Source organism: Penaeus japonicus, unplaced genomic scaffold, assembly GCF_977035675.1.
Source record: "Penaeus japonicus unplaced genomic scaffold, GWHDUDI00000001_assembly GWHDUDI00000033, whole genome shotgun sequence".
In the NCBI taxonomy this organism is placed as follows: Eukaryota; Metazoa; Arthropoda; class Malacostraca; order Decapoda; family Penaeidae; genus Penaeus; species Penaeus japonicus.
The window spans coordinates 15,996,961-16,009,460 of NW_028234435.1; the positions used below are offsets into that span (position 1 = coordinate 15,996,961).

The following is a 12,500-nucleotide window of genomic DNA, read 5'->3' on the forward strand; positions in this document are numbered from 1 at the left end:
ATATTTTTTAATCGTTCGTACCACGATAATCGTATAATTATGCTCATGCGGAGTTGTTATATAAAACTGAATTCTTTTTTATGTGTCTCTAAGTCATACGACTCAGTCTAACATATAGATCTATTTTGCTTTGGTATATGAAAAAATATAAGTTATAAAGAATAATACTAATGTTAAAATTGTGTCAAGAAAATTGTAAATTCAGAAAAACAATGCATTTATCGGGAATTTCGGCATAATTAACTTAAAATGTTCCACCCAGTTTACTAAATTTCGATTAAACCTAGTAAAACTTAAATATATTTGTAGAATAATAATGTATATGACAGTCAACAAAATAAAACATTTCAGACCAGATTTATACCACAATTTTTCACGAATTCAAGCAGATTTGTTTACCAAGAGCTGAAAGACTCGGAGGAAATCACGGAAAATCGCACCTTTTCACGGGTAGATAGGCAAATTTACACTTTTTACGCTGTTGCACCATCGAAATTAAGTGACAAGGACTTGAGGGATATCGCCAAACCTCGTAATAAGAGTGTCACGGCGGGGAAAGAGGTATAAATGAATCAGCTGATCTGGGGTTGTGGCGACCATCGCTTATGAAAGATTTGGCGGGAAGGAAATAACAGATTTAACGACTGGTTCGACGCTTTTACTTGCTTGTTTCTTTGCTTTTCGGTCATAATTCGAGACTTTTAGTTCCTAGGGATTGTCCTTTGATTGAGTTACAGGGACTTAAGAGCTGTTTTTGCTGTTGATACGTATTTTATGGGTGATGGAGTCTTAAAGTGTTGGGTGTTATTTTTTTTTTATGAGTTGGTGTTTGTTTTTATTCCGAATACTTACTTCTTTTACTCTTATTTGTTGCATTATTTGTTTATTTATGATCAAAATTGCGTTACTAATTTGGTTTCCTTTGTCATTACTTCCGAAATGAATGTTTATTATATTTGTAAGCTTTCATGAATGATGTAATGGTATGTCATTATGTTGTTGCATTGTGCTGTTCCCAACATTTTGCACTTCTGAAATTATATCTATATCTAATTCTGATATTTATAGTGTTGGTAATTGTCTAGAATAGGGTGTCAGTTTTTTTTTTCCGTACAAGACAACTTTCAAGGTAAACAACTTGGAACGATAGATGTAGCAATGCTAAGACACATCTCATTTGTGATATAACCCCTCACAAATCACAAGTAAAGAAATTTATAGAACAACCAGTGTCATGTTGCATTACTTTTCAGGCAGCCAATGAAAATGCCTATTCATCTCCCTTAAACCGTGGACACAAAAATGTTGTGAATATTTGAGTTCACTTCTTGTGACACAGATGGCAGTATTTTTTTTTTTTTTTTTTCTGACACATATTATCTTAGAGTTCAAAATGAAGAACTAGTACTAGGTTACCTTTTCTTAAAACGTGCACTAGGAGTTTGTTGGCCTTTGTTAGTATGGTATTTACTTATCACTATCAACTAGTTTATATATATGAAATTAAATTACTTTTTTTGCATATTGCAGCAGATGTCTTAGAATTTGTTGATATATTAATTCCACATTGAATAGACAGAAAATGTATCCAAAACAGATCAGTATTGCAGTCTGGAAAAAGCCAATAAACCTAAGTATACTCTGGCAAGAGGGGCCTTAAACTAATTTGTTGTTTTATGATATATTGCCAGGGAGGTCAACCAACTTTCAACTTGGCTGGTGATAGCCTCTGGGTTACTGCCGTAACCTGTTTGACTCTGTGATCGTACTATCATCGTTCATATGTGCAGATTGTTTTATATAAGAATATTATTATGGTTCCTTTATAGGGCATGATTGCATAGTTTTCTACAACATTAAGTGGTCTTTTTTATTTTTATTATTTTTTTTATCATTCCCATTTCTCTTTTTTATTATCCTGTTATTAATGATTATGATTTTTATTTTGATATGCAAATAGTCCATTTCCTCCTAATTTATAGCAATAATTACTTAGAATAAGACTGCAATGCTGTGGTTACCATGCTTTGAACTCCAGATAAGGCCAACAAGCCCTGTGCAGTGTATATTCATGCAAAATAGAGCTTAGACTAGTTCCATATTCATTGAGAAATTGCCAGGTATGTCTGCAGGCTCTGTATATTAAATTATATTCAAATCTATCTATTTAAAAATAAAAGATAGGAGTTTAAGACATCCATGTATCTGGTACTGGCTTCAACACAGCTCCACAATTGTCATAACTCTGGCAAAGGCAGCAAACCTCCATTTATTCTAGCAAGATAGAGCATGGACTGGTTCTTTATTTGAAGATAAATCACCAAGGAGGTCCAATATCTTCTTAGAATAAGCATGGTGGAGGTACAATCACCTTTACCAGAGCACCAACAAGCGCAGTGAAGACCAGTGACGGATGCTTGTGTGGCTTCTATACTTTTAACCTTGTTTTTTTTTCAGTTATTGTATTTTTAACTATTGAATATCCAATGATGGATTTAACATATGCAATCACATAATAAAAATACTGTATTGAGTATCCTTGTATTTATGTATTTGTCTATAAGATGTCATTGGGAAAATTGGCTAACTAAAATGGATGGACAGTGATATATTTTATATCTACATAATTAAAAAATCAATAAGAGAAAGGACTTATAGTGTACAAGAGGAAACATTTTGTCATGAAAAAAAAGTCAATATAGGTCTGCTTTTGGTATATGGAAAGATAAAGAAAGTGCTGTATATTAAAAATTATTTGTTATTTTCTCTTATACTAGCAGTTTTAGGATGCAGGTAACTGCTTTAACTGGTACTGTAGCTGCAGGAAGATATTTACTCCACTTTTTCCTATTTTCTATTGCAATCATTGTTAATGACCTTTATTGATTTTTAGATACAAATTTTGAAAAATATGTTTCTTAAGTATATTGATAAAAAAAAAGTTCCTAGAAGATTTCTTGAATTTTCACATACAAACACTAGAGAAAGGTTTTTCTTCTTGTGAGATGAAAGTGACAGCAAAAAATGTTTAGTAACCTAGGCAATCAACTACAGTATGGGCTAAGTCAAATGGGACATGGGTTTAGGAGTTGATATGTTTTCGTCCCAATTTACATTGGCTGAAGAGGATTAATCTACTTGATTCTTATGTCCCCATTTAAGAAAATGTGAGCTCATATTTGAATACACATAGATGATATAGATAGTACATGAGAAAATTTAGTTTTAGAAAATAATATATACTCAGTAATATCCTACTAACATCACTCTCCCCATAATGCTCTTTCCAGGTATGGTGATAAGAACCAACCATGGAGGAGCGACTCAACCAGATGAGTGCTGTGCTCCAGGCCATGCAGAAAACTTTGGAGTGTAATATATGGTGAGTATGTTCACAAAACATACTCTCAGTTTTCAAAGCAGTACCATGCTGGAGATCAGATTGTAATGAAAATATCAATTATATTAGCCCATTTTGTTGCTAAAAGCTGAGATTGAACTGATATTTATTTATTTTTATTTTTTTCATTCTTTCTTTTTTTTTCTTTTTTTTTCTATTCAGTAATAATAGAATATTTAAAATAATAGCTATACTCTAGAAAAACTTGTTTGCAATAAAAGAAGAAAACCTCTTTTCAGTACATCTATAGTACATACACTAAATTACTAACTCACTCTTTAATTTCCAGCCTTGATTTGATGAACAAGCCTCTGACAACAAAATGTGGTCACTCCTTCTGCGCAGAGTGTATTCATCAAGTGGTAAAAGGCCCAAGGAGCTCAGCACAGTGTCCCTTGTGTATGACTAACATTACTCGTCGTTCTCTTGGTCACAATAATAAAATTACTAATCTGGTGGTTGCTGTGAGGAAGATAATTGCAAGCATTAAGAAGGATTGCTGCTTTGAAGGTGTGTATATAAGTCCTTTTCTTTCTTTCTTTTTTTCTTTTTTTTGTTCCTGGATTTGACCCTAGCTACATTTTGTTTTTTGGAGTTTATACACTCTTTATACTGGGAATTAAAAGACATATTTATGGTTATAGTTTTCATGTGCATGTGTGTGTGTGTGTGTGTGTGTGTGCCAAGATTCTTCCTCAGCCAGTTGTATTTCTTTCTTTTTTACCTGAAATTACAAGTAGATACATCATCAGTGTATTTTTTTCCATGATTTTCATAATAAGTTACCATATTACCTGTCTTAAGCTTATTTGATAAGTAAAATGCTAAGAATGAAATAGGCAAGTAATGATATCAGATTTAGAAGTTTTGTTTTATGAATAGGCAAGATTATATATACCAAATATTGTGACAGTTACTTGGTGTGTTTATGAATTTCCTCAATTTATAGATGAATGTATGTTGATAAACAGATAAATATGAGATATGCATATATGTATACTATACTTACTGCTAAATAAAAAATCTTTCAGTGAAGGGCACCATCTTAGCCATTGTGAGGGTGTTTTATTCATTTATTTCCCAGTTTTAGTTTTCATATATAATTTATATATTTACTTATTTATTTATTTTTACTGATAGTCACAAATGCAACATACTAGAGGAAAACTCATCCTTTTCCACAGTAACACCCTCAAAGTACAGACCAAGACCTCGTCCTGTCATCAGTCCTGAAGATGACGATTCAGAAAATGAAGAGAATGATGAACCAAGAAGAGGAACACGCAAGAGGGGAGTCACAAGCCACTACAACCCAGAAGTGCATGTTCCAAAGCCGAGGGCCAAGTCAGCAAAGCAGAGAATTCTGGCCACAGACAATGGCCAAGGTGAGCCCTTTTTCTCCTCTTTTTTTGGTTCATCATTATTATTATTATTAATCCATTGACAGCAGATGGCAGAGTCTGTTGTAGATGCAGATGGCACTGTGCCAAACAATGTAAACCTGCCATCCGACTGTATACATATTTTATTAAAACCGCGACCAATGGGTTAATATTGATATTATTATTATTATTATTATTATTATTATTATTATTGCCCCTTTTTTTTTATCACCCCTTTATGTAGTTTTCTTTAATCATTTTTATCCTTGTTACCATCTCTTTTTTTTCTTCTTTTTTTTTCATAGTTTATTCTTCTCTCCCAATTCTTGTTTTTCTCTTTCTCCTCTTAAGGCCATTATTCAATTCAATGTCTGTAATTTAAAATGTATACTGGTACCAGTATGTTAATAGGGATACACATATTAAATTTGAAATATATATATATATATATATTGATTGATTGATTGATTGATTGATTGATTGTGCATATTTTCTCTAACACATATGTCTCTTTTCAGAGCTGAGTCTTCACACCGATTTGAGGCCAGACAGGTTCCTAAAGAGTGAAGAAGGAGGCACAGATCACAACCGTGCCGTCGTAGATGTCATTTCCCAGGAGCACTCCTACTCATCTCCTACCAAACAGGAGCCAGTGGTGAGGACTAGCCTCATCCCAACCATAGGCAGAGGACGAGGTGGTAGAGGAGGAGTGTCGCTGAGAGGGAAGGGCAAAATGGCATCCACGACTCTCAGGGGAAAAGCTGATGCCCACCTTCCTGGGAAGCCCTTAGGTATCGGGGTGAAGGCTGGCCCTACCACATACACCAGTAAGCGAATTGAAGATCATTTGTTGTCTGTCAGCCAGCAGGATAACGATTGTATATTCCCTGGTGAGACGATGGTGTCTGTAAAGGAAGATGCAGGCAATTTAAGTGAAAAATTGGGCAGGGTAGAGCCAGCTGATAAAGTAGCAAATTGGTTAACTACCAGTAGTGTAGTGGGTTTCCGCATCGGGGTGACGCAGTCAACAGATGCTCTCTCCTCAACAGAATCTGAGGATAACCAGATATTTCTGAAAGGTAAAGATAAAGGTCCTGCCAATTCCAAGCTCATTGAACCTAAGGTGAATGTTATAAAAAAGGGTAATAAGAAATTCATTTATCCTAATGAAGGTTCAGAAGGCATAAGTGTTCCTACTACTTCATCCTCCTCTCAGTCTCTGAAGAAATGTTTTAATTTGAATGTAAATGAGGTAGTTGATTCTTCAGTATTAACAGAGAGCCAGATACCTACAATGAAATGTGACCAAACAAATTTCCCACAAGCAAGTTCAGATGATCCATATAATTTTATTCCCAGCCAGAAAACACCCAAACAGACAGTTGAAAAGAGAGGACAGGGAATTAAATCAAGAGCAAGGGGCATGCTCAAAATGAGTCGTGGCAGAGTTAGAGGGAGAGGGAGAGGGAGAGGTCTGATCCAAGCAGAGGAGAGTTCAACAGAACCCAACGGAATTTTTGATGACTCATGCCTAAGTTCTGTTAATACAACTCTCCTTAAACAGAGCACACCACTTGCCAAAGGAAATAAAATGAAACAAGATATTAATATTAGTGTGATTAGACCTCCTGATACTGTCATAAATTTTGCTGACAATGAGCCAATGCCATCAATTATTGTACAAACTCATGCAGACATTGAGGATGACCACGGAATTCCAGACAGTTGTCCTGTCAGCACAAAAGATGAGTTTGATGTCCTTGTGTCCGAGTCGAAAGATGCCCACAAAGTGACTCATCACAATAAGCATGACAGTCAGCAAGTTGATGGACCAGATGTAGATCCAGATGCAAATCTCCTGTTTGTGACTCCTGCTCAGGGTCCAGACCAGCCACTTGACATCATTACTGGGGAACCTAAATCTGCCCAGGATCCAAGCCAACAAGCCACCACAGAGACTGAAAGTAAAGCCAAAAAGAAGAGGGCCAGTGATGATAGTGACAGTGGAAATGAGCGCAGTAAGAGACCCAGAATAAAGAAGATCAGCAGTAGTAGTGGGTCAGATGCAGAAAGCACACAGAGTTCAAAGAAGAGCAAAACAAAAGCAGAAAAGGCCAAGGAAGAGGTTGAGGCATTATGTTCTATGTTTGATGAGATAGAAGATCACACTTTAAACACAATATCATTAGTTGAATCAGAGAGAGACAAGAAAAAGCAAGACAAGGAAAAAGAGGAAAGTATGAGGTCAAATATATCAGTATTGGATAAAACACTAGAAAACACCAAGCTTAATAGATCCATAATCAGTACAGAGGGTGTTAAAAGCACCATGCCCCCTCCCAAAGCTCCTGTAAGAAACAAGAAAGTCAAGTTCCAGGACAGTTTAGCAGAAGAAAATAATGCTCCTAGCACTTCTAAAGACAGTTTGTCAAGTGTGGCAACTAGATCAGCAGGGAAAAAGACAATCCCCAGACTTTCCCATAATGCACGATATGCCTCTGAGATAAAGTTAGTAGAACCCAGTAAGACACTGGCAGTGTCTGTCAGTGTGAAAGACACAAAGTCACCTGGTTGGTCACATGTAGCTGGTGCTAGGAAAGATTTAAAGACCCGCCACACTAGTTTGAATATCACTGGTGGAGAGCAACGCAACATAAATGATTCAAGAACCGAAGGAGGAACATCTGTACTTTCTAGTAAGCTGATTACCTCCTCTGAAGAATCAGATATCACAATAGATGACCAGACCCAGAATTTTGATGTAGAACATCTCTGCTATTCTCAGAGTAAGAAGGAAAGAGTCCAGAAACTCAAAGAAATTGTATCGCAATTAAAGAAACCTGATGAGGAGAGTGAGAGAATTCCAGTTGCTGGAAAGGGAGTAAACAGCAAGGAAACAAAGCCTGCTATTAAAGAAGCTGACAGTGAGAAAAAGGAAAAGAAATCCACTGTTCAAGAAACTGATAGCAAAGAAATAAAACACATCAGCATGGAGGTCAGCATCAAAGATGCTGAAGATGCTGACAAGGAAATCTGTGCAAATAAGATCAGACCAATAACTAAGGATGTCCCTGACAAAGAGCTTAAATCTTTTGGAAAGAAAGTGACTAGCACTGAGGATGAATCAGGTGTAAAACAAATAAACAGCAAAGAATCTAGAAACATTATGGAAAGGGATCCATCTCTCATAGCCTCTAAGAATAGTATTGAAAAGAAAGCTACACAGAAGCCAGGCACAAATGGAAAGCCAAAGGAAAATGGCAGTCATTCATCAGCAATCCTCAATCCAGCAGAAACGGAACCTTTTGATTGCAGTGTAGAACCCACAAGGAAGTCCTCAGTGAGCAGCAGTTCCTCAGACTCAACTTCACTCTCCTCAAAGCAGGAAAAGGGAAGGCTTAACAGACCAACCCAAGTCAAGCAAAGAAATAGCACCTCAAGGATTTCTAGGACTTCTGCCAGACAGCCAAATTCAGGTTCTTCAAAGTTATCTAGGAAGACCTTTTCTCTTAATGCAAACACCCAAGATCTGTCCACCTTGCAGAGCAGCTCAGAGACTGTCAGCTCACTCCAAGATACTCAAGAGCCTGACAGTGTTTCAGCTTCATCTGAACAAAAGTCAGCAACTTTAAGCATCAAGGGGACAGGAGCTCTCAAAGCAAAGAAAAGTTCTTCAACATCATCTGAATCTTCTTCAGTAATCAGTAAACCTCGGCCACCCCACCACAATATTAGTCCTAGTGTGGCATCAGCTTTGTTAGAAAATGAAAAGAATGAGGAAGGATGTTCAACGCTTGTCACCACTGGGTCAGCAGAAGCAGCTCACAACAGCCAGCTGGTTTTTGAGGACTCAAAGGTTATACCTTTCAGATCTGTTGGGCCACTCTGTTCCAAAAGGTATGTAAATGACATGATATGTCTTTCACAGATATATATTTATATGAAATTTCATTTTCTTATACTTCTTTACTACCTCATATTTCCTCTCTATTGTTACCATGTATTTATTCCATGATCAGCTAATAAAGAAAAGAGTATATTTCATATGTACAAGAATATTCAATATATGTCTTGTATGCTTTCAGCTTTTAATGTTTTATTTACAAATTTTTGAAAATTCTTTCATGCATTCCAGGTGCAATGAAGTAGGAAAAGAGGGAAAAGCTGTTGCATCAGTGGGTAGCGCAAATCGTGATCTTTGTCTTCATGCTATCCCATGTGAAGTTTACCAGGTGCTCATGAAATATATGACCCTTTTGGTAACACAACAGGACAATCACAGGTAATGTGGAAATTATTCTCTATAAACTTTTCAAAGCTAGAAAGTGATATTAACCATTTGTTTGCTGTGATGTTAATTTATATTTTTCTATTGAAGAATTAAGGAAACATACCTTTATTAGTTGTTTTTCTATTGAAGAATTAAGGAAACATATACCTTTATTAGTTGATATATTAACCCATTGCATACGGGTGCCATGACATACATGACGACACCAATTAGGCCTAAAAGACTGGTGTCAATGCGTACATGATATGACATTGGGATCTGCTCACAGTTGAAGCGCACACACAGTTATGGAGTATTATGGCTGTAACAGCACTAGCTCCAGAGCTACAGGGTTCCAATGTCAGCCTAAACCTGCATTTTAGGATGAATTTATGGAGAAATATTATTTGGGTTAGTCTGCGCTACCCAGATGGGGGAGAAAGCACTTTTCCCATCCCTCTAATTTTTAGCTGGTGCTGCTAGTGTCGTAGACTGCCCGTCCTGACAACCAGTTAGATTGTTAGGCGCTCTGTCTGCAATAGTTTGATAGGCAGTCTTATTTTATCCGAAAATATTGTACAAATATCATAAAATCATATTTCCCTTTGATGGTAACCTTTTTTTAATATTCTCTTTTAATGATAATAATGATGTCAATATCAATTCTTGTGTTAGTGTTAATACTAGTATTGATTGTCAATAGTATGGTAAACTGGACAGAGAGATTCATATCTTCAGGTAGGAAATATATTCTATTTATATCATATTTGTTTATTTTACTCTTTCCAGCACCTGCTGTGGCAGTTCAAACCTGCCTAAATTACTCAATTCTAAGGAGGTACAGACCAGTCCTGTTGCTGCAACCAGTAAGGAGAAATTGTATGAAGAAAAGAAATCCAGTGATTACACCTCTCATGGTAAGACCCACTGTGAAGGTGATAGTCAGGTGATTCCTAATAGCTGTGAGACTCAGGATATGGACATAGCTATTCCCCTACCAAGTTCGATAGGGGTCAAGACAAAAAGTAGAAAAGAAGATGACACTGACAAGGGAACAATGGTAAAACCCAATTATGAAATAGGTAACTCAGTATGTTTAAAAGAAAATGAAAAATTTGATACAAGTGAAATGAGAAGTACTCAGTCATCAGAGATTACCATTGATAAAAACATTGTTATGCCACAAAGAAAGAAGTTGGATAATGCATCCACAAGTCAGAATAGTGACTCTCAGAATTCTCAGATGTCAACCAGTCTGTTAGCTGCTGCAGATTTGAGTGAAACCAAGCATGGTAGATTCACTAGAAGCACAAATACTTCTGGTGATGCAAATAGCCAAGCAGGGGAAGGTAGATCAGTAGAGAAATCTGACAGGGGGCAGCATGCAAGTCAGAAAGTCAAGGAAAGATCTGGTGTAGGGAAAACATTGGCAGGCAAGAACAGCCTAGTTGAGGTGGAAAAAGAAAATTTAAAGAATGATAGTACTCTACATGTTGCCATTAGCAGGCCAAGGAGAAAGCCCCTCCAATCAGGTCAGCCGGTCATAGAAAATATAATGTCACAGTTAACCAAAGAAGAGAAGAGACAAGCCATAGAAAAGATTGAAATGTCACAAATTCAGAACCAAAGTTCTCAGAGTATACAGAAATCTCTGAGCACACAGATCAGACCTGCCAATAGTAAACCTTTATTTACGAGTGCTGAATCCAGCCACGCAAGTAAAAAACAGAAAGAAATGCAAACTAAAGGATCTGTAACTACAGAAGAGGAGCAGGAGGAGTCAGACAATGAGAGCCCCCTGAAAGCTTCCCTAGAACCGAAAAGACAGACTTTCAAGAGAATCCGCAGACCGAGCTCTGGATCAAGTTCAGAAGACAGTGACTCAGATTCAGTCCAGCCACGCAAGAGGAAGCCCAAATCCATCTCTAGCAGTGACAGTCTTCAGGTGTCTGGACGCTCCAAAGAGGGAAAGACTATGGAGGACTTGGAACAGCATAAACTGGATTCAGAGGAGATGAGGGATTTAGAGAGACTTGACAAAAATGTGTGGGAATTCTTTGGCCATCCTGATGAGGATCTGCTAAGCAACAAAGACGAGGATGACAAGAGTTCACACATAAGTATAGACGATCCATCACAGAAGAAGGACTTGAATGAATTTGAAAATGATGCCCTTGTTCCATCCCTCCCATCTGATGAGGAGATTCCAAGCACAGAAGATGTGATACGTAATGTCCAGATGGATATGGACCTAGTGAAGAAGATGCGTGAGCAAGGACAAGGAGACCCAGAAGTGATCTCTCTGATTTCTCAGGAGATCCAACAGACGGCGCCTTCTACACAGAAACCAACGTTTTCTGCGAGCACAAAGGCTTTGTTTTCCCAGGTTGACAAGAACCTGACAAAGGCTGAGGATCTGCTCTGTAGTGGCAACAGCCTATTTGATAGCATAGCCACACCTGTTGAAGAACCAAAATCTAATGTACTGCAAACTGTTACTTCAGGCAACACAAGAACAAAATCTGGTAAGATATTTGTTCTTCAGTTTGTGATTGTTTAAATTGTAGTTTTATTTTATATAGTTTATATAAAAAAGAATAGAGTGTTAATTAATAGAGAGATTATTTTATTGTTTACTATTAATTGTGATAAAGACAATTGTGTATGATTATCCCATCTAGAAAAAGCTGAATTAGTCGATGAATCGGATCGTGACACCGAGGAAGACACAGAAAACATGAGCCACAGCAGTGCTTACTCATCCCAGAGTGAGGCCATCAGCACTCAGAAACGAGAAGAAGTCAAGGTAAGCATCAGGATTTTGTTTTTGAAAATCAGAAATGATCATTCAGATTGCTACAAAATTATTATTTCTCTTCTTTGACCTTTTTTTTTCCCCTGTTCTCATCTTATTTCTCCTTCATCATGCATTCAAGTATTCTTGTTTTTATAATTATCAGACTTTACCGATTCTGACCTCGCATCTTGTATAATCAGTTTGAAATCTGTTTTTGCACAGGATGAGGTGGAAATGTTAAAGGCCCGAGTGCGTGAGTTAGAGGCAGTGGTCAAGAAGAAAGAAACAGAGGAATCAGGTATAGAAATCTCTAGATAAAATGAGTAGATGAATAGATAAGATAAATGTATACATATGTATGTTTGTATTGGTCATTGTACATTTTCCTTACTAAGTTGATATATTCTTCAAAACAGGAAAGAGAGATGACCCAGATGATGATGTTCTGCCCCCAACATGTCCCACAGAAATTAGCGACACTGAGTCAGAGGAGCTTTTCTCAAGCCTTCCAGACTTAACAGCTTGCACACAACCAAAGTTGCCTACCTCAGGGTATATATATGATTATTTATTTTATTTTATTTTATTGTACATAGATTTTCTATTTGATCCTATGTGACATTGATGGAAGAAATGTACATGTATGAAATT

General features: G+C 36.8%; 1 protein-coding gene across 1 annotated transcript in view; it reads left to right on the forward strand.

Moving 5' to 3' along the window:
* Positions 1-367: 367 nt before the first annotated feature.
* The window catches only part of LOC122254501 (uncharacterized), a 15,801-nt gene continuing 3,668 nt past the window's right edge, over positions 368-12,500 (forward strand). The window contains exons 1-10 of the mRNA XM_086530448.1: positions 368-450; positions 3,291-3,382; positions 3,690-3,910; positions 4,585-4,785; positions 5,301-8,679; positions 8,918-9,064; positions 9,842-11,577; positions 11,734-11,858; positions 12,072-12,147; positions 12,266-12,401. Coding sequence (XP_086386574.1) covers positions 3,312-3,382; positions 3,690-3,910; positions 4,585-4,785; positions 5,301-8,679; positions 8,918-9,064; positions 9,842-11,577; positions 11,734-11,858; positions 12,072-12,147; positions 12,266-12,401 — 6,092 coding nt within the window. The 5' untranslated portion in view covers positions 368-450; positions 3,291-3,311. The remainder of the gene's footprint in view (positions 451-3,290; positions 3,383-3,689; positions 3,911-4,584; positions 4,786-5,300; positions 8,680-8,917; positions 9,065-9,841; positions 11,578-11,733; positions 11,859-12,071; positions 12,148-12,265; positions 12,402-12,500) is intronic.